This window comes from Pavona decussata, unplaced genomic scaffold, assembly GCF_977016875.1.
Source record: "Pavona decussata unplaced genomic scaffold, jaPavDecu1.1 SCAFFOLD_149, whole genome shotgun sequence".
Classification (NCBI taxonomy): domain Eukaryota; kingdom Metazoa; phylum Cnidaria; class Anthozoa; order Scleractinia; family Agariciidae; genus Pavona; species Pavona decussata.
In genome coordinates this window covers 394,494-412,500 of record NW_028145561.1, presented here as the reverse complement: position 1 = coordinate 412,500, position 18,007 = coordinate 394,494, and the positions used below count along the sequence as shown (strand labels likewise).

At 38.8% G+C, this 18,007-nt stretch overlaps 1 protein-coding gene across 2 annotated transcripts; it reads right to left on the bottom strand.

Moving 5' to 3' along the window:
• Window positions 1-6,422: 6,422 nt before the first annotated feature.
• Window positions 6,423-17,470, bottom strand: LOC146466240 (uncharacterized). 2 transcript variants are annotated; one of them, XM_085127613.1, is made up of 5 exons: window positions 17,287-17,469; window positions 13,769-13,926; window positions 9,946-10,626; window positions 8,404-8,652; window positions 6,423-7,205 (listed from the first exon to the last, which is right to left on the bottom strand). In XM_085127613.1, the coding sequence occupies exons 2-5, from the start codon at window positions 13,883-13,885 to the stop codon at window positions 7,170-7,172; spliced, it is 1,083 nt and encodes a 360-aa protein (XP_084983739.1). In that variant the 5' UTR covers window positions 13,886-13,926; window positions 17,287-17,469; the 3' UTR covers window positions 6,423-7,169. The 2 variants fall into 2 exon arrangements, with proteins under 2 accessions (XP_084983739.1, XP_084983740.1); XM_085127614.1 differs by lacking the exon at window positions 13,769-13,926 and having other exon boundaries at window positions 17,287-17,470.
• Window positions 17,471-18,007: the final 537 nt, after the last annotated feature.

Genomic DNA, 18,007 nt, shown 5'->3' with positions numbered 1-18,007 from the left:
TTCGCGGCAACATGCGGACCGCCGAGGAAAACTTTTTTGGTGGCGTAAATATAAGCTTGTTCAGTTGATATTTTTATCATTTTTAAATTGTTTATTAGCTGAAATTGGTCTGGTAGTAAGAGAAGTAAAACCGCACAACGTTTGGAAAGCCGTTGCATGTGTTATTTTTCAAAATATCTCGATTTCCAAGTAAGAAAAGCCGACCTTTTGAAGCAGTATTTCGAACATGTCGATCGACCGACACTGGTTCGATTGACTTTTAAATTCGTTCTTCACAGACAAATTCAAGACTGAAGCTTTTTTAAAAAGAAAGATCCGTTCTTCTTGGAAAGCCTGCTCCCAAATTTATACACGTAAAGTTCAGAAAGAGAGAGAACTAGCTTTATCATATCACTGTGACCCTTCACCCGATCGCCAACAGACAGCAGCCTCAGAAGTAAAAGATTCCATTCGCTTCTTCGCATTCTTGTTATATAATTAAAATCCTATTTCAGTAGGTTTGTTTTGGCTGTACCTATAAGCTTAAAAAAATATGGAAACATTTCTTACCGCTCGTTCGCGGCGATGTTTGGCACTAGTTTAAATCAGTACACCTGGACTTGTGGTCACCGCTTTAGCATGGGCAGTCACAGTTATACCGATAGCATCTCGTTTCAGTCTTGAGAGGATTGGCTTGTTACTCACTTCATCAATAAATCAGAATCGACGCATGAAGTCGTCGTTTGTGAAGTGCTTGGAGCGTATTGACGATTTTCCGATTTGGCCCGCTTTTGTTTCATGAAATCGATCTATTTCTTTCTACATTTCCTTTCTTCATCATTATCGAACAGCATAGCGCGCAGAACTATACCCTTCTACATAACTGAAAAGGCAGCATATTCAACTACCACATACCTTCCTGACACAATTCAAGTTCAGTATAGAGAATGTAGTGACAAATGAGCAAATGCTCTGTGGCTGAGATACCGGGTCGACGTCACAAGCTTGTTCCCAGTCTCTCAACTGCTCCTTTTTGGATTCAATGTGGCGGAAAACGGCCTATTTTGGGCGATTTTGTCGTCTGATAAAAACAAAACGAAACATGGAATACGATTTATTTCTTCGCAAAGTGTCTAAGACAGGCATAAATTTTTGAAATTTATTAAAACTGTGTAAGGGTGATAGGCAATTTAAATGAAATAGAATCAATCAGGAAGAAAATCAGGAAGAAAATCATAATGCAGTCTCTTTGGTCTCTTGTACAGTGTTTATCAACGAATCATTTCATTGCCGCCTTTGAAATCTACATTTAAGGAGTCACAACCAAACCCTCCCTAAACGGAAACAGGATAATTTTTATCGATTCAATAACGATCGATGAATCCGATACAATCGATAACATTAACACTTCGTCGGCGTATGAGTATCGAATTTTATCGATTGACCGATAAAATCGATATCGTTTAAATTCATTTTATCGATAGATATCGATTTATCAAATGATTTTCCGATATCAATTTTTATCGATTGACTACCCCGGGCACTTAAGCTTTGCAATGGCGGCCGCTCGATATCAACAACGACAGAGAACACTGAAAGCCTTTTTCGGCGTACGGGGTTTTGCAAATTACCTCCGCCGGTCTCAACAATGTATAGTGGCGATTTTGCAAGGTAAATTACTGAATCTTCTGATTTGAGATCTTTGGCTTACCACAAACAAACAAAAAAAAACCAAGAAAGCCATTATAAAGACTAACTTAGCGGCCTCGTTTATTTCCATTGTACGCCTCGCAGATTTCTTAAACCTTTCCTCCCGTCGCGATTAAGCTACAGTCTCCTTGGGCTGGTCAAGCAAGTTGGGGGAGTAAGTGCCTTACGTGAGGAGCCCAAACGACGGTTGCGAAGGAGACCGCGATTGAGCTAATTGAATAGTTTTAGTCAGAAAGATAGCGTCATATTGTTTTGGTGATCTTCCGTTACGCTAACTGACCTCATAACGGAAATTGTTTATGACAAGGTAATGACCGGTGCGCGCGCCACAAAAAACTGACTTCCGACTTCCGGTTTCTTTTCACCCGTCCAAAGTGTACAAGTGAATCACTGCTTTAGCCAAACAACTTTGCAGTGCCCCCCCCCCTACCCCCCCCCAAAAAAAAAAACATGCGAACGAGCTTGAACACCCTCAAACGTTTATTTATAGTATTTCCCCCTTATATTTTCCGTGAAATCCCTGCCACATTTGACCACAATCTTGATCAATCTTTAATCTACTGGAGGCTTTTAAGACCTTTCAACGCGGCTCTCTTCTCAACAAAATAAAAGCATACGTGCGAAGTTTATACATCAGTTTCAACTACACGTTATCGGATAGTTAACTAAGCTGCCAAAGAAGCTTCCGTAGTCGGTAGAAAAAAATAATTCTCTCCGCCATCCCGGAGCTCAAACCCCCAAATGTTTCGTGCGAGCAACAACCAGATGTCAGGGGTGGGTGACCATCGCGAGGAAAAAGAAACAACGATCATTTTTACGAATCGGTGGTCAAGGTACTGTGTGACGGTCGCTTACAAAATAGTTTGAACCTGTTTGTACCTTTGCGTGGTTGTTTGCTATTGATATTTCATTGGACATCAAGTCAAATGTTACCAGGCAACTGACGCCGTTTTCACGATCGTCAGCAAAAGTTAGTACCCAGGCTTCTCCCTGAAATAGTAGACTGGACTCAGGAAATTGGAGATAGACTTCAAAGTAAAAGGAGTGGCTTTTTGTGCCTGTTTTTAAGATAAAGTATTTTTTTTCTGCGAAGACACACCATAATATCAAAAAGAAAATACGAGGAGGAATTTTATTGACAGGAAAAAGCTAAAAGCCACCTCTTGAGCTGGTGGTGAACGTGGCGTATTCACTCAGCTTAAATGACGTACCTCTTGCAACCCATGTGGGCCTAAGGTTTTTGTCAGGAAATTTACAGCTGTGTTTCTTTATACTGATTTCCATTTAATTAATTATAATTTTAGCTAAATTTGTTTGTTTCTGTTTACTCTTGCAAACAAGAAAATTCCAAATCGTCGTTCCTTGTCTGACCAATCACCGGCCGCCTTTCGAAAAAGACAGGCGCATAATATGATATAATAATGCGTCTTAAAAAACTAATTTAATCTGGAAACCGGAAGAAAAGCCACTCCTTTTACTTTGAAATTTACCTCCAATTTCCTGAGTTCAGTCAAGAGAGGATTAAGGTACCTTCATCTTCTCTTGGTCCAGTGCAATATGTCAGCGAGAAATCTGGGTACTACCTAAGCAACCAGCCGGTTGTCTTACGCTCCAAGACGACAGCGGACGGCAAGCATTCCGTTTTCTGTTGAATCCAGATCCATCCAGTTATTGTGGTGCATAATCATATGAAATGGGATCTCTGCTTCAGGTTTATGCAAATAGATATCTCAGTTAATCTTTGAAAGGTCACGAACACTGAGGAACGTCGTATATCTTTCCCAGTAAAGCAGCAGAGAGTCACAGCGGTACTGGATCTAGAGATCGATAATGACCCAGACAGTTAGAGTGCGTTTCTTTGGGAGAACAGATTTGTGATCTCAGATCATTCGGATCATGATGCATCAAAGGAACCGACGAATGACCAGGATTCGTCGGTGCCTTTGATGCACATAATCCGAATGATTTAAGATCACAAATCCCTTTTAGGATTCTCCCAAAGAAACGCACCCCTAACTCTTTCTGTTTAGTACTGGTATATCACTATGTAAACGAGAATAACAACCAAAAGACATAAAAAGAAGAAAAGAGAATCGAAAACTAGAAGTTGAATCCTGGCTCGAACTCGAACTTGAATCGTGCTCACGACGAGTAAACTCTAGCTTCCCCCCGAACACTTGACTTACTGTTCACAGAAATTTCGATAGACAATAACCACGCGAAGGTACATTGTGTGTGTGTGTCCAAGCAGGTAGGTGTGAGTTTCAAACTATTTCAAGGCTGAAGTTTCCCTTACAACGTGGGTCCATGTTTTGTCGTTGCCCAAAAATGAGAATGGGACCTTGGAAAAGGAAGTAAACAACTATTGTAATATCTAGTTCCAGATAATTTAACGACAAATCTGTCTTTGCTCCCTGGACTCTCCTTTGCCCATATTGAAACCCATGGTAAGAATAAATCGGGCTGTGAAAATTCCGCGAACGCCTCCAATTTTTTTTTTTTTTTTTTGGCTGAACCGGAATTTTTAGGACGAAGTGAAAGGCGAGGTATTTGTATAAGCTTTATAAAGTACACTAAACGACTTTATTAGATATTTGTCTTAGATAAGTTATTCCTGGACATATTTCGTTTCAAATTTCCTTTGCTTAGTTCTACGCTTGCTTTAAACAAAAATCAGTAATAATTCTGGGAGCGACTTTTGTCAGTTAAGAAAATTTAAGACTATTAATTTGTGATTTCATTTAAATAGCATACTGAATAGCCCATTTTGCAGTTGTGTGCTAAGTAACCTAGCCCTGGATTGTAAACGAGGCTGGGGGTGACCGTGTTTTGATACAAACCTCACTGTTCAGTTTCATATGTAGATTATGCTGTTCTTATGCTAACTAGTTTGTACTTACATGTGAAAAGCATATTATGTTGCCCACTGTAAACAACTTGGCTTTAAGTCATTTCCAGATAACTTGGCATGCACCAGTATGACTCAGGGATGGGGTATCCCACGAGAGAAAAAAATCGACCAAAAGGAACTGTAGAAGCTGTACGGCAGGGTCCAAGCCTATCTTATTTCCAGCCAATCAGAATTTAGGGCGTTCCGGACTATATCATTCTTAGGGGCGCTTTTCCATGTGCTCGCCCCCTTTCGATCGCTCACCATCACGTCGTTCAAATCGCTGGTTTGAACCAATTTTCAGCATCTTTCCACCACCTCTCCTTCCGCCTGCCTGCGAATTACTTCCTACTGTGTTTCTCTTTCTTATCTTAGTGGGTGGCGGTTTTTTCCTCCACCTTTTGCTGAAGAGATATTTAGCTTATTATATATTGGCAGATCTTGAAAATAAAGTTCGTCACCTTCGGTGGCCAAATTTTCTCCAACCAAATCCGTCTCTGTGTTTATCTCCTCAGCAAACAAGTGCGCCACGTAGAGCTCTTGGTCACGCAATGCAAGGTTTTTAGCGTCCTTCTTACCGAAAATATGGCTTGATATAAAAAGAACACTGTACTCACCTGCTCAAATGTACAGTGTTCTGAAAGTGTCTCACATTAATGGACTAGAACCTAAGTCCCTTATGGTGACCTTAGTGCCTAGAGAGGATCAGGTGGCGAGAATTCCTTTTACATCCTCCAGATTTGGAAGTGTTCCCACGGACAGTGTCCTGTCCTATCAGCAAACGCTATCTCAAGGGTATTAAAGTGCACCTAACCCCCAATTTTTTTTTGGTTAAATAAATCTATGCACCTGTTCGAAACGCACTGAGCCTTTTTGCGCCTTTTTTCAACCAAATTTTGACTTTTTATAAGCTGTAAAAGTTACGAAATCTAGCCATCATCTGTTCCATGACCGAGCTAGTAAGGGGCATGGGTCTATTCCTTACATGATGTCACAAACTGCTTTGCATGCATTTTCAAAAAGACTTAACACAATGCAAATCGGTTAGTGACGTCAAGTAAGGAATAGACCCATACCCCTTACTAGCTCGGTCATGGGACAGATGATGGCTAGATTTCGTAACTTTTACAGCCTTTTAAAAGTCAAGATTTGGTTGAAAAAGGCGCCAAATAGCGCAATATGTTTCGAACAGGTGCAAAGATTTATTTAAGAAAACAAAACTTTGAAGGTTAGGTGCACTTTAATCAATGACAAACTTGTGCAAGACGGTCGGCGCACGCGTATACACGTATCATAAAGTGCAAAGCCCGGAGGGGGGACTCCCATATGGAACAGACGGGGATGCTCGTCGGAAATTTTGATTTTCACCCCTAGAGGAGATCATCTGGGCGTGGCTCAAGCTTTTTGTGACACTTAAAGGAAACCAATTTGGGCGTGGCTTAAGCAAATTTTGACCCCTAATGCAGTAAAGAAAACAAGTTAAAAAGAAAATTTGACTTCTGTTTCTCTTCGCGTAATTGTGTTTCTTCACGGAACCCTAAACGAGACCTTGGCGGCTTAAAATATTGGCGCTTTGCCCGGAACACCCTAGGCGAGACCAAAATCTAAAATTTTCACCCCCAAGCGAGACGACGAGCATCCCCGTCTGTTTCATATGGGAGTCCCCCCCCCCCCCCGGGGGCAAAGATCCCGCAAGAAAAATAGTAAACATTGAACTTTTTGTTATGTTATACTGGTGTTGTTCTCTATCAACTGAGCTATTAAGCCAAATTGAAGCTGATCATTCACTGAGTCGGAATATACGTAACCGTAGAGGTAAAGAGATGAAAGTGAAAAAGTGAAATATGTGAAATTAATATATTTTAATCAGTTTTAAAAGATGGTATAGTTAGAACAAAATAACGCCAAGCTAAAACCATCCCTCAATTCAATATAATTTCGGCCTTCCTGTTGAACAAATGAGCCAACGTCTGTGTGACAGAAATAATCACGTGACTAGACATTGCCTCGTGTTCTTATTTAGCAAATTTTCTTTTCATTCTTTATTTTCAGTGTTCTTGAAGATCGTCTACAAATGTACAAATTAGGCTAAAACAAAGATTATTTTACAAGTGAAAAAAGTAAAAACAACGTTAAAAATTCTTATCTTAGTCTTTGCGTTAGAAAAGTTAACAGTGTAAGGGGACACGGTACAGGGAAAGATATATGCTGAAAAAATTCCATTTAATTTATCAAAACGCATTCAAAAACAAACACTGATTAGTAAAAAAAATTCACAAGTCAACTTTTTCTTTCTTTGCGTGGTTTTCTTCACAAATAGACCTCTCACCACCGTCCCCCACCCCTCCTTACTGCGGCTATAACCTATCTCTCCTATATCCACCGGCCTCATTGCAAGTCTTCAAGCAAGGCTCTTGCCAATGACAGTTTCTCGATCCTAGCGGCTATGAAAGCCGCGGGCAGGATAGCCAAAGAAATTTAACACGCAGCAAAAGACGGTGATGCAATTGCTTGGTCAATATTGATCGAGACAGGCAGCTTCCTATGGAACAAGCTTGATGGCTGTATGCTGGAGACTGATCATCTTTATCTATGTACCAAGCACATTTTTCTTGACATTTCGTAACTGAAAGAATGAAATATCAAAAATCTTGTGAGACGCGCTGAGAAGGCTAATTTCAAAACAGTTATAAGTTACCACTGGAAATCCCTGTTTTAATGAAGAAGTAGAGTTAATGAGAAGCCCTTTTATAAATCAGAGACACGTGACCAACCCTATGAAAATGAGGATAATAATAAAATCTTTCAAATGGTAATTAGTTTAAAGAAAAAAGTTCTTGCAAGAAAAACGAAAACACAAAACAGAAAAAAAACACATACAATCATTTCCAGATTTTTTTGTAATTTTAACCCTTCATGAAATCTCACTGTTAAAAACCAAAGCCCCCGCACTGACATCCTCACCAATTTTTTCCAAGCTATTTATATTCTGTCCTCGTGTTTTGGCCCGAAAATTTAGTTCAAAACGCATCACGTGACCGTTAGCTGGAGTCAGTAAGTAGAGTAGTTAAGACTGTTTTCAATCCTTGTCATGCTCGCTCGCACACGAAAACACGGAACAGCCAATCTCGTTCCCAGAGCCCGCGTTACCCTTATCCATCGGAACGGGAAACGAGAGACTCTGGGATAAAGCGTTTCGGATGACAAGATTCTCAATCTCGTTCCCAGAGCCCGCGTTTCCCTTATCCAGCGTAACGCGGGCTCTGGGAATGAGATTGCGGAACAGCTTCAAGGCTGTAAATGGCTTTTGTTCGTGATACTGAGATCAACCCTACAGAACACATTTACGATCATTTTTTCCTTTGTTTCTGTATATAATTTAAGTTGTTTTACCAAGGTGATCATTAACTGTACTTTTGTCTTTGAAATATACAGTATGGCATGCTCTGTACCTTTATGTTTAAACCAGTTGTGAGACCTTAGCAGTGCAGTACGTATTCACTGAACTGTTTGTCTTGTTTTCTCTACAAACACTGTTGCCATCGCTCTAAGACTTTCTCACTTCATCGCTTATGTTTTGTCCATTTTGTGCTCTTACCGTGATATAGAGTTGATTCACACCGGCGAGAAAAGCTCAGGCAAAAGCGAACTTACATGTGAACTTCCATGACATAGACTTAAGCGCCGACGCTAAAAACAAAAAACTTTCTATTTCGTTGTGTTTCCAAGTGCTTAGCTTGCGCTTGTCTCGCATGTTTTGTTGCGCATTTGTTTCACGTATAACCATCGTTTAATCAAGTTTTTCATGATGGTCACCGGCTCACCTTAAGGGACTCTTTAAAAGCAGCAAAATTGGCGTTGGATGCCAGGCTGTTATCAAGGCTACGAGACCTATTTCTGTGGCGAGGAACGCCAAGAGATGATGCTGGCGTCATGGCTCTATCTCCACTAGAAGGATCATTCCCTTGTTCCTCGACGACCATATCAAGACTTCTACGGCGCATGTGTCGACCAGCACATGGAAGCGATCCTCGTCTGGACGCCAGCAGATATCTGGCTTCTTCAACACTCGCCTTATAAGGAATAGATAAATTATATCAATCAAGGGTAAACGCTCCCTCAAGTCATGTAAGTGTTACTGAAATCAGCCCTACATAACACTTTCACAAAGGGGCCAAAAGTTTAAGCTGAAAGTAAATCGTTTTCCCTTTGTTTCTGTGTCCGCAAATCATGATTTTCTTTCATTCTTCGCTAGAGAAAGCCATTGATTTGTAGGCCGTTTCAGGGCTTTTGATGGTAAGCCCGCAAGCAAGCCTAAACGAGACATGTCTTTGAGGCGCGAGAGGATTGGGGCGGGGGCAGGTCCTCCGTCTCAGTCCTAACAGAGAGCTTCCTCGAAGGCTATTTTGATTGAAGATCTTGACGTTCAATCAACGAAAATGATAGAAAAGATAAATAGATACGTTCCAGTGCTTTAAAATTAGTTACATCCAAAGTAATAAAACAAACAACGATGGCGGTACCCTGTTGTTTACTACAGAGAAGGGAGAAAGAACGGCAAAGAAAAAAGAACTTAATATAAAATTCGAGAGGAACTGCTCCCTATCTCGCTCACTCTCCACGAGTTGTATTTTCGGGATCAATTTTTTCTTTTCTGTTTCCAATTTGAGAGATCCTGGACACACCACTGTTGGCGGCGAAGAAAGGATATGAGATGGCAATCAACAAAGTTTGTTTTCCTTTGGGAAAACTGGGATTTTGTAGTCCTTTTTCAAAATTTCATGTTCCTTTGAAAAATTCGAAAACGAATTTTAGTTCCAAGAAATCGTCTCCGGAAGGGACTTCTTTAATAGTAGAACTTAGTATGGCCAGCTGTAAAACCTTTTTTTTATCTTTTTCTTTTATGAGGCTGTAATTTCACGGTTTTTAGTACTACAAGATGGAATTAAACAATGTAAACTTCTGTATGAGTTTCGATAAATTTATTAATAAATTACCCGGCATCACCTTGTGGTCTTTTCGCGAGGCTTTCTGAAATAACCGGATTCACCCGAACATAATAACGTTTCTTCCACTAGACAATAACATAGAACCAGAAGTAATTAAAGATTCCAAAGATGAATAACGCAGTGGCAGATAATCATCCTCACATTGTATATCACTCCAAGGGCACTAAATTCACTGATGTATTACATTGCTCACACTGCTCACACATGGAATTTAATTCAACAGAAACCCTTAAGAAAGAGAATTAACCTTCGTTGTCACCATGAAATGACCAGGTATACTAATCTAAATTGTTAAAAAGAAATCACTTTTTAAGACTACGAAGTAAATGACTTCGGTCTTAAAATAGATTGACTTACCTCAGTTGGCATGAGGAATCTGGGATCTAGAGATAAATCTTGCTGTGTGACTTTACTCGCCCGAGACTCCCCATCCTGGCACACGGTGATGCTCGGTACTTCTTGAACAGTATGATGACGCATTTCAGAGTTTATCAGCGAAGGCAATACAAAATGTCCTTTCTCACGACAAGGCGACGTTGGTGTTTGGACGGGGACACCAACCGTTTCATCGTTGGAGAATAGATCCATGTGATTGTTATTTACAACAGTCCCAAATCTTTTTATTAAAGGCGTATTTTTCTTTAAAGTTCCCTCGTCGTCGTCGTTATTAAAAGATAATTGATTGACAGCATTTGCGATGGATACTTGTTCACCGTCATTAGAAGTGATCGACTCCATCTGAATACCTTTTCTTCTCACAAACTTAGTTTCGTTTTTTGCTTTATCCAAATCGATGATTTTCAATGTGTTGTTGTTCGGCGTTACCAATCTTTGACCAGATCCCTTTGGAACATTCGGTAACGTCAAAGTTGTGGTATCACTGAATTCTGGGCAAGGAGGAAAGTGTCTCGAGTGTACATGTAGATTCTCAAGATCTAAGCTCTCGATATTTCCGTTTGTCTCACAGATATCGTCTCTTGAAGACGAGCGATAAACCAGCAACGAAGGTTGGTTTTGCCCTTTATGGTTCAACCTCACCTGTACGATTGAATAAAAACAAAATAACCATTAATACCTGGATAAATTCGTGTGTGAATGAATGAGTTCGCGGACCTTGATTAAAACTGAAGTCATATGCAAATTATTTGGGATGAATTCAATTACTTTCAGTATATATGTGTACTTACTCGGTCGCTGAGACAATAGTCAATTGCAGAACAAGTCTGTGAATATTCCGTTCACTCGATTTCGCTTCAACTTTGTGAAATAAGACTCGCTCGGTTCCCTTCGTGTCTTTGTTAAAATAAATAGTATGATTTCCTTTTTGTCATTACAACAGAGAAGTTCAATTTTTTTATACTCTTGCGTCAGCGTATACGTAATTGTGTGCGAAGAATCGTTTTCTCAATATTATATTACTAGCACAATACAGGTCCGAAATCAATTCGTCATGTTAGTGAGTAAACGCTAATTTGTCCTTTGAAAACCTTAAAAGGCTAAGTATTATTTACTCGTTTATTTTCCGCGCTTATTAATATGACAAAACTGTTTGCCGTGTACTATTTGTCGTAGTTTTAGGCTTTCAGTTGAACCAAACGAAGGGGACACGAAATACGTCAGTTTGAATTGAGATAAGATTCTATATTATGCTAAATTGGAGCACAAAAGAATTGACAGCCATTTTTTAATCCCACCAATTATCCCGTAAGATTATGACTTAATTTTGAACGTGATTTCTTTGAGTGTTCGTGAATACCATTACTTAGATAACATAGCTTATTTACTGAGGTATTACGAAAAAAATAAACACAAAATTCATATTTGAAAAAACAACATTGGTTTTAACCAAAACTAACCAAATGATATCAGTGAGTTGTGAGCGAGCAGTATGTTCAACCAGTATATTGCCAGTCTGCTACAGTCTAAGCCAAAATTGGCAGAAAACATCTATGACTGAGTTGATATTGTATGTAAAAAGCAGAGACCGCGATTCGAAAACAGTATGACAAAAAATTCGACATGTAATTAGACATACACAAACATAAAATTTGGCACAATTTCTGTGAAGTGCGATCTCGCCTGGGCCGAGTGAATCGAAAAATTCTCCACTCACCAAACATAGCAAGCCGGATAGCTTTTCAGCCTCTCGATTGAAATAAATCGGTCTTGTGTATGAGGACGCCTTGTGAATCGCGCTAGAAAACGAAAATTCAATTTGAAAAGTTATATAATTTGGTTGTAAATCGGAAAAATAGTCTTGTTTATAATGTCTACCGCTGAGATCGCGACAGCCGAGGAAGACTGGACTATTACAACAGCTAAGATTACAAATAACTATGCAAAGAAAAACATGTCTGACGTTTCGCGGCTTGAATTTCGCGAAATCAGATGTAACTTAACTCATGACGACAGTACAGTTAAAAGGATGTAAAAATGTACCGCCATTCTTGATAGAATGTGTAGCGTACTATTCAGAAAAGATCGGGTTTCAGTATATTAAAATCTATGAACATATGCCACCAGCTGACTTGCTGAAAGCCACTGCGGCGCTGATGAAATAATTTCTCTTTCTGTCGACTTTTCAATTTCCTATTTTTGTTGTTGTTTACCCAATTTTCGTCAAAAAGATGTTGACTCTTTCCTTCCGCGAACCAAGAAAAATCCTGAATTTGTTACCAAAAGAGAGTCTGGAATAAGCCATTAAAACGCCGTTCTGTTTACACATTTGACGCTTTGAGCGACGCCGCTCATGTAATGACCGAATTGATTTCCGAACGTATGCATTTTCCATGGCATATGAATTACACAGTTTCAAAACACCTACCTATCTGAATGATTACTGCCGGTAAATTATAACACACGCAAGCTCGTGAAACAAATGCCTTCTCTTCAATGAAAGAGTCGCTGCTCAAAAGAATATTTTAACCTTTCAGCTGAAAGCTTACAGAACCTCAGGAAGTAAAGCCCGTGACAGCCAGCTCGCCGGAAAACAGGTGGAGAGATAAAAATAGCTTATTTGTTCACCAAGATAATCTAGGATTTTTTTTATTTATTCTTGTATTTCTTGCCCACTTAGTCTACGAAGTTAGCTATTAAAAACAAAAAAGGTTTCCTTGTTAACAATGTACCTTTGTATAATAAGGAGCAATTGGAGACGACCATTACGTACCGTTCAAGCGAACAAAAATTGATCAATGCATCGTTCGAGTGGGCTATTGGCAGGTGATAAGGCAATGGGGTGGCATTAAAAAAAGATGTAAATAAAAATTTGCCGTAGGCAAAAGACGCCACATGTGAATATGCAACTTGCAGAATGAGCGCTATAAAGGTATTGACTGATATCCTTCCTTTACTAACAAAAAGCTTTCCTTCCGTGTTCCAAATATATGAAACTAGTGTAAGGCATTTTCTTAAAAATTCCACTTTCTTAATTCTTTATAATAACATCATCGAGCGTTATCTTCAAATCAACTCGACCTGCGATGATGGAATAAATATGTAATTCTACGACTGGTAGGCGGTCAGGAAATCAACCGCAAGGGATTCAAACTAAGAACGGATTATTTTGAAAGTTATAAATTGTACTATTCTCCGGTTACTTTTTTTTTTTTTTTTCGCAACGTTGTTTTCTCTGTCCCTCTCGCTTCCTTTTTTTTTTTCAGGGTTTGGTTTCTAGTCCTTTCACCCTAGTGAAAAAAATATATACATTACTTACTTATCAAACGGCTTGGCCCAACGCAACAGGCTCCTCTTAGCAATCGATAACGGGTGCTTGTCTTTGCACGCTAGGCATAAACTCGGACACGATGAATACTAATCCTTACGACCTTTTATTTTTATTTATTTAGTCATTTTTTTTTCTGACATGAAGAACCGGCTCAACCGGATTCTTTGTGTTCTAATTTAATTTTGAGGGCAACATGAGTTAGACCGGAAATGTAGTCATAATTACGTGCGCACAATACACACGATTGATATCGACATTATGGATCTGTGCCAGTTCAATTGGTTACTATGTATTTGTAGCTATTTTTGCAAGGCAATGACTCATTTCGAAAGAACAGATATCCAATATCCTGACTTACATATACTGGTTTGTGTTTAATTTATGTTCCGTGTCTATAGCCTGTAGGTTAATCAGTATGGGAGCAAAAGATGTTTTTTTTTTCCTTTCACTTACAGATCTTTCCGCCTCGCCAACGCCGTATAAGGTTCCCTCGTTTATGGCAGTCTCCACTCCTTCCAGCCAGCGGTTTATTCTTGGATTTTTGGTGCCCTGTTCCTTGTCTTCAGGCATAACATGAGAATAACCGCACAGTAATTGAGATCGACTGAAGGCTGTGGACGAATAATCATTATTAATTAATGTTTTATTTAACAAACTTGCATTTATTAAGGGAAACAAAAGCGCAGACAATGACGTGTTCGTCTGAAGGCTGATTACTCTGATATCCCCATTGCTGGGCAAAAATCTTGCGATCATTTGGAACTGAGAACTGAAAAATTAAATTTAACTTCAATGTTATTAACAAAATCCTACAGTGGGTGAGGAGGGTGGATACCACCGGCCCACCGCCTCAACGTCTTATAAATGACGGACCGAGGCTTTCAGAAGCTGTTTAGATTTTATTGGAAACAATTCCACGTGAAATTTTGTTGCATGAAATTTGCGCTGCCATGACCACGAAGGTTTGATAGGCATGTTGACCAAAATTGACAAATGAGTTATCATCGCACTTATGTACGCAACTTAAGGGGAAGTGTCATGGTGTTTTTGACCTCTTTTCTTTAAAATGGTGAAATAAGACCTTAACTTAGCTACAAAATAACTCTAGAACAACGAGAGGAAAGAAATAAACTCAATTCTCGAAAGGAACATTTCTTGATCTATTCTAGCGCATTTTGAAAACAAAAATGCGAAAACTTGAAAAACATTAGCCTAACAATTTTCAAGTTCCAATCCATTCCGATCTACTCTGTCTCTGGCCAGAGGCACTAATCTACAGTTTTGTTTCACTGGGGTGATAATTTAAAACAAAACTAGATAATTATTTTCTTGTTTCTGTTGACAGACAAACGTTTTTGGGTTTTCAAGGTTTTAAGGTTTTTATTATTGTGCACTTTCAATGGCTCACAACAAAAGGAAGTTACAATATATAAGAAAAGTAATATAAAGATAGCATTAAATTACATAAATGTGAAAAGTAAAATGTGCGCAGTGACCAAAGGAGCTTAGGCTTTTGAGTTGGTCACTGCCACGTGCAACTAACTGGCGTATAACGTGCAACTAAACAGCAAAAAAATTAAAGAATAATAAAAGTGCAATAATAGAAACATACTACAGTTTTTACATTAAAAACAATACGAATAATAATAAATAGTGAGGGTAATACCTTTCAAATGACATCAAATTCTCATAATACTTCCCCTTTAAGCAGCTTCGAAAAGAAAGCCCGAAAAAAAATCATTTGAGGTGATTCTATAGGAATATAAATAAATCCAATATGGTAATTCCAACAGCACTTTTCTATAAATAAATTACGTCACATGACATCAATGGTCAAGAGAGCCTTAACTTAAATTTTCTTCTAAAGTGTACGAATTACACAAATAAATTATATTATCTGAGATCATAGGAGACAACTAACGTATGTATTCTCTCATTTGGTGTCATTGATTAAGGCAGCTCACTTGGTATAATAAAGAGACAATTATACTCCTATAAATAGAATTCGTACTAATCCTACACTGTATAAATAGCAACTCTATAAAGGACAATTTTGCAGGCTGCGGAGCTTCAACCCTCAACCAAACAGATAAGCACGGGAAACTCTTATGAAATGGATAGGTTTTTGAAATGTTTCGGTGGCATACTAAATTGGCGGAATATTTCTTATTAAACGGATTAAGTTGGCGGCTGATCCATGTGGTAAGGCCTTCCATTATTAAGATTATTTCATAAAGTTATGCCGTAAAGCACAGGTCACGGAACGGCAGAGACTGATCTGGTGGACTTGCACGAACCAGATGAATATAAAGTTTTGTAGCGAGTTGAATCTAATCAACTGGAAGGTCTATATATCTAAGAAAATTTGAAGTTCTGTTTAAATACATTAACTTGGTATTCAAAGAACTATAGTGAATAAAACAATGACAAATGATAGATCAGAGAATTAACTATAAAGCAGTGTATGTTTCTTCGACCATTGTTAGTGTCATTAGCTAGTGATAGCGGCACTATGAAAAAAATCAGACTGATTCACTCGCTCATTGCGCCACGAGATAGTTTTCAATGTCAGAAAATCTAATGCTCCTTTCCAGTCTAAGTATTAATTGGCGTTGAGTTAATACTGAATACCCTCGGATATTAAACGGCAAGCTGAACCTTTTCCCGCCGCCAGATGCAAAAAAATGTAAATAGAAATTACTACGAAAAATATCTTGCGAACTAAACACAAGAATAGACAACAAACAAAACTGTATCGTAATATTTCGCGTTTCTTATTACAAGATCATCGTCAAACGTAACAGAACAAACAATGCGCTGAACTCAGAGAGATGCACGAAAGGTAACAAGCTAAGGTAAAATGCTAACAATTACAACACTAAATATTACAAAAAAGAAGTTTTTTCGGAGTAGTTACCACTTTAAAAACGGCAATAAACTCGCTTGATTTTGTGCGATCTTTGTACGTGACAATGAATTAAATTCATCCGCCTCCATCTCTTCCAGAGCTAGGTCTTTGTTAGTATTTCAATTTTCAAGACACCAGGGGGTCCTTGTTGAGCGGAAAGGACTTGGATAAGAGTGGGTGTTTATAATTGAGGAATCGATGTCTCATAAAAAGAAAGTCAATCCTTAGCGGAAATGATTTATAGTTTGGATTGATTGGTCTGGGCTAAAGACAGCCAAATGAACTGAGACACGTGCATTTGTTAGACAAACATTTTAGGTTAGCATCACTGTTTTGTACGATTGCGGAATAGAGCGGCCTTTCTAAACACAGGCCTGAAAAATCATAAGTAGCGAACAGATGGATACAGCGGCCGCCTATTAAACTCAGACAACAAAGACATTCGAAGGACTCAACGTTCAATTTCGCTGTAAATTGAACTCATCAGTTTACACCACACATTTCGGCTCAAATGATGAAATTCCCCGACATACCGAGACTGATTGTCTCTATTAAAGCTATTATACAAACGATTTCTTTAACTCTTACCTTGAAGGAAGATGTAGAAATCATATATTTACAGCCTATAACTTTACGTACTGATCAGTTGCGTATCAAATGGGATCAGAGGTATTGGATCCATTCCCAAGAGGGAACACTTTTTGTAATTGGACGTGTTTTAATAGTTTTGATATACCGTTTTCAGCACAATGGCGGCCTCTTCGCAATCACGCCCCATTGTCTGGTGTTGAATGTAAGCATACTGCATTATTATCATAAGGAATTAAAACAATATTCTAATGTAAAGCGAAAAAAGTGAGATTTTGTTGTACAAGAGTGTCTTTGAGTTCTTTGCCAATGTAACTGACAAAATGGCAAACATATTAGTAATTCGTCGTGTCCAGTACCCTTAACATATAGAGTATAATTTTGCCAAATTCATTGCTCACGTGCTCAGCTGTGAAGCAAACACAATTTGCTTTCATTTCCCTTGGGTTGAATGTTAAGCGTCTAATAACCGTACCTTGTTCATAGCACTGTAATTATCATATAAGGCCTTCTATGAGTCACGCCGGGATCCACGGATAAATATGGTGGGCTTTCGATAAAGTTCTAGTTTGCCACGTAACAACTGCACCACGACGAGACGACTATTTATAAATATAAGGAAAAGTTGTAAATGATGACCTGGCTTGCCCTCAATTCATCACGTTTGCAATTAATACAGGAAATCTAAAACTTCTTATAAACAAGATGCCCCTCTAAGGCATTACACGGAATGCTTAATGTAGCCCCATTTATTTTCCATTGTATGCTTCGCAGATTTTTAAAACTATCTTCCCTTCGCAATTGAAATAATTCAATGGTTTTATTCAGAGAGACTGCTTGATATTTTGTCATTGTGTTATTGGGAAACATACCGGAAATCACTCTGCGATAACGATTTTTATCATTGTGTTACTGGGAATCATACCGGGAATAACTCTGCAATAACGTCATGACCCCGCTGAACTGGTCTGGCTTCCTTGGCTTTGAATTATTCGATCTGTTTGTAAAAGTGAAGTTTCTTCGCTGTGAACTCACACAATTTCCACCGTTTCAACTTTCGAGTACTACCTAGAAGTTATTATTTCGATTTACCGCTCGAAAAACGTTCGTTTTCTTTCTGAAAACGGCAGATTCGGAGTCCTAAATTCAGACATGTGGCCGCCATTGAACGAAAACAACTTTTCCAAATGATGATT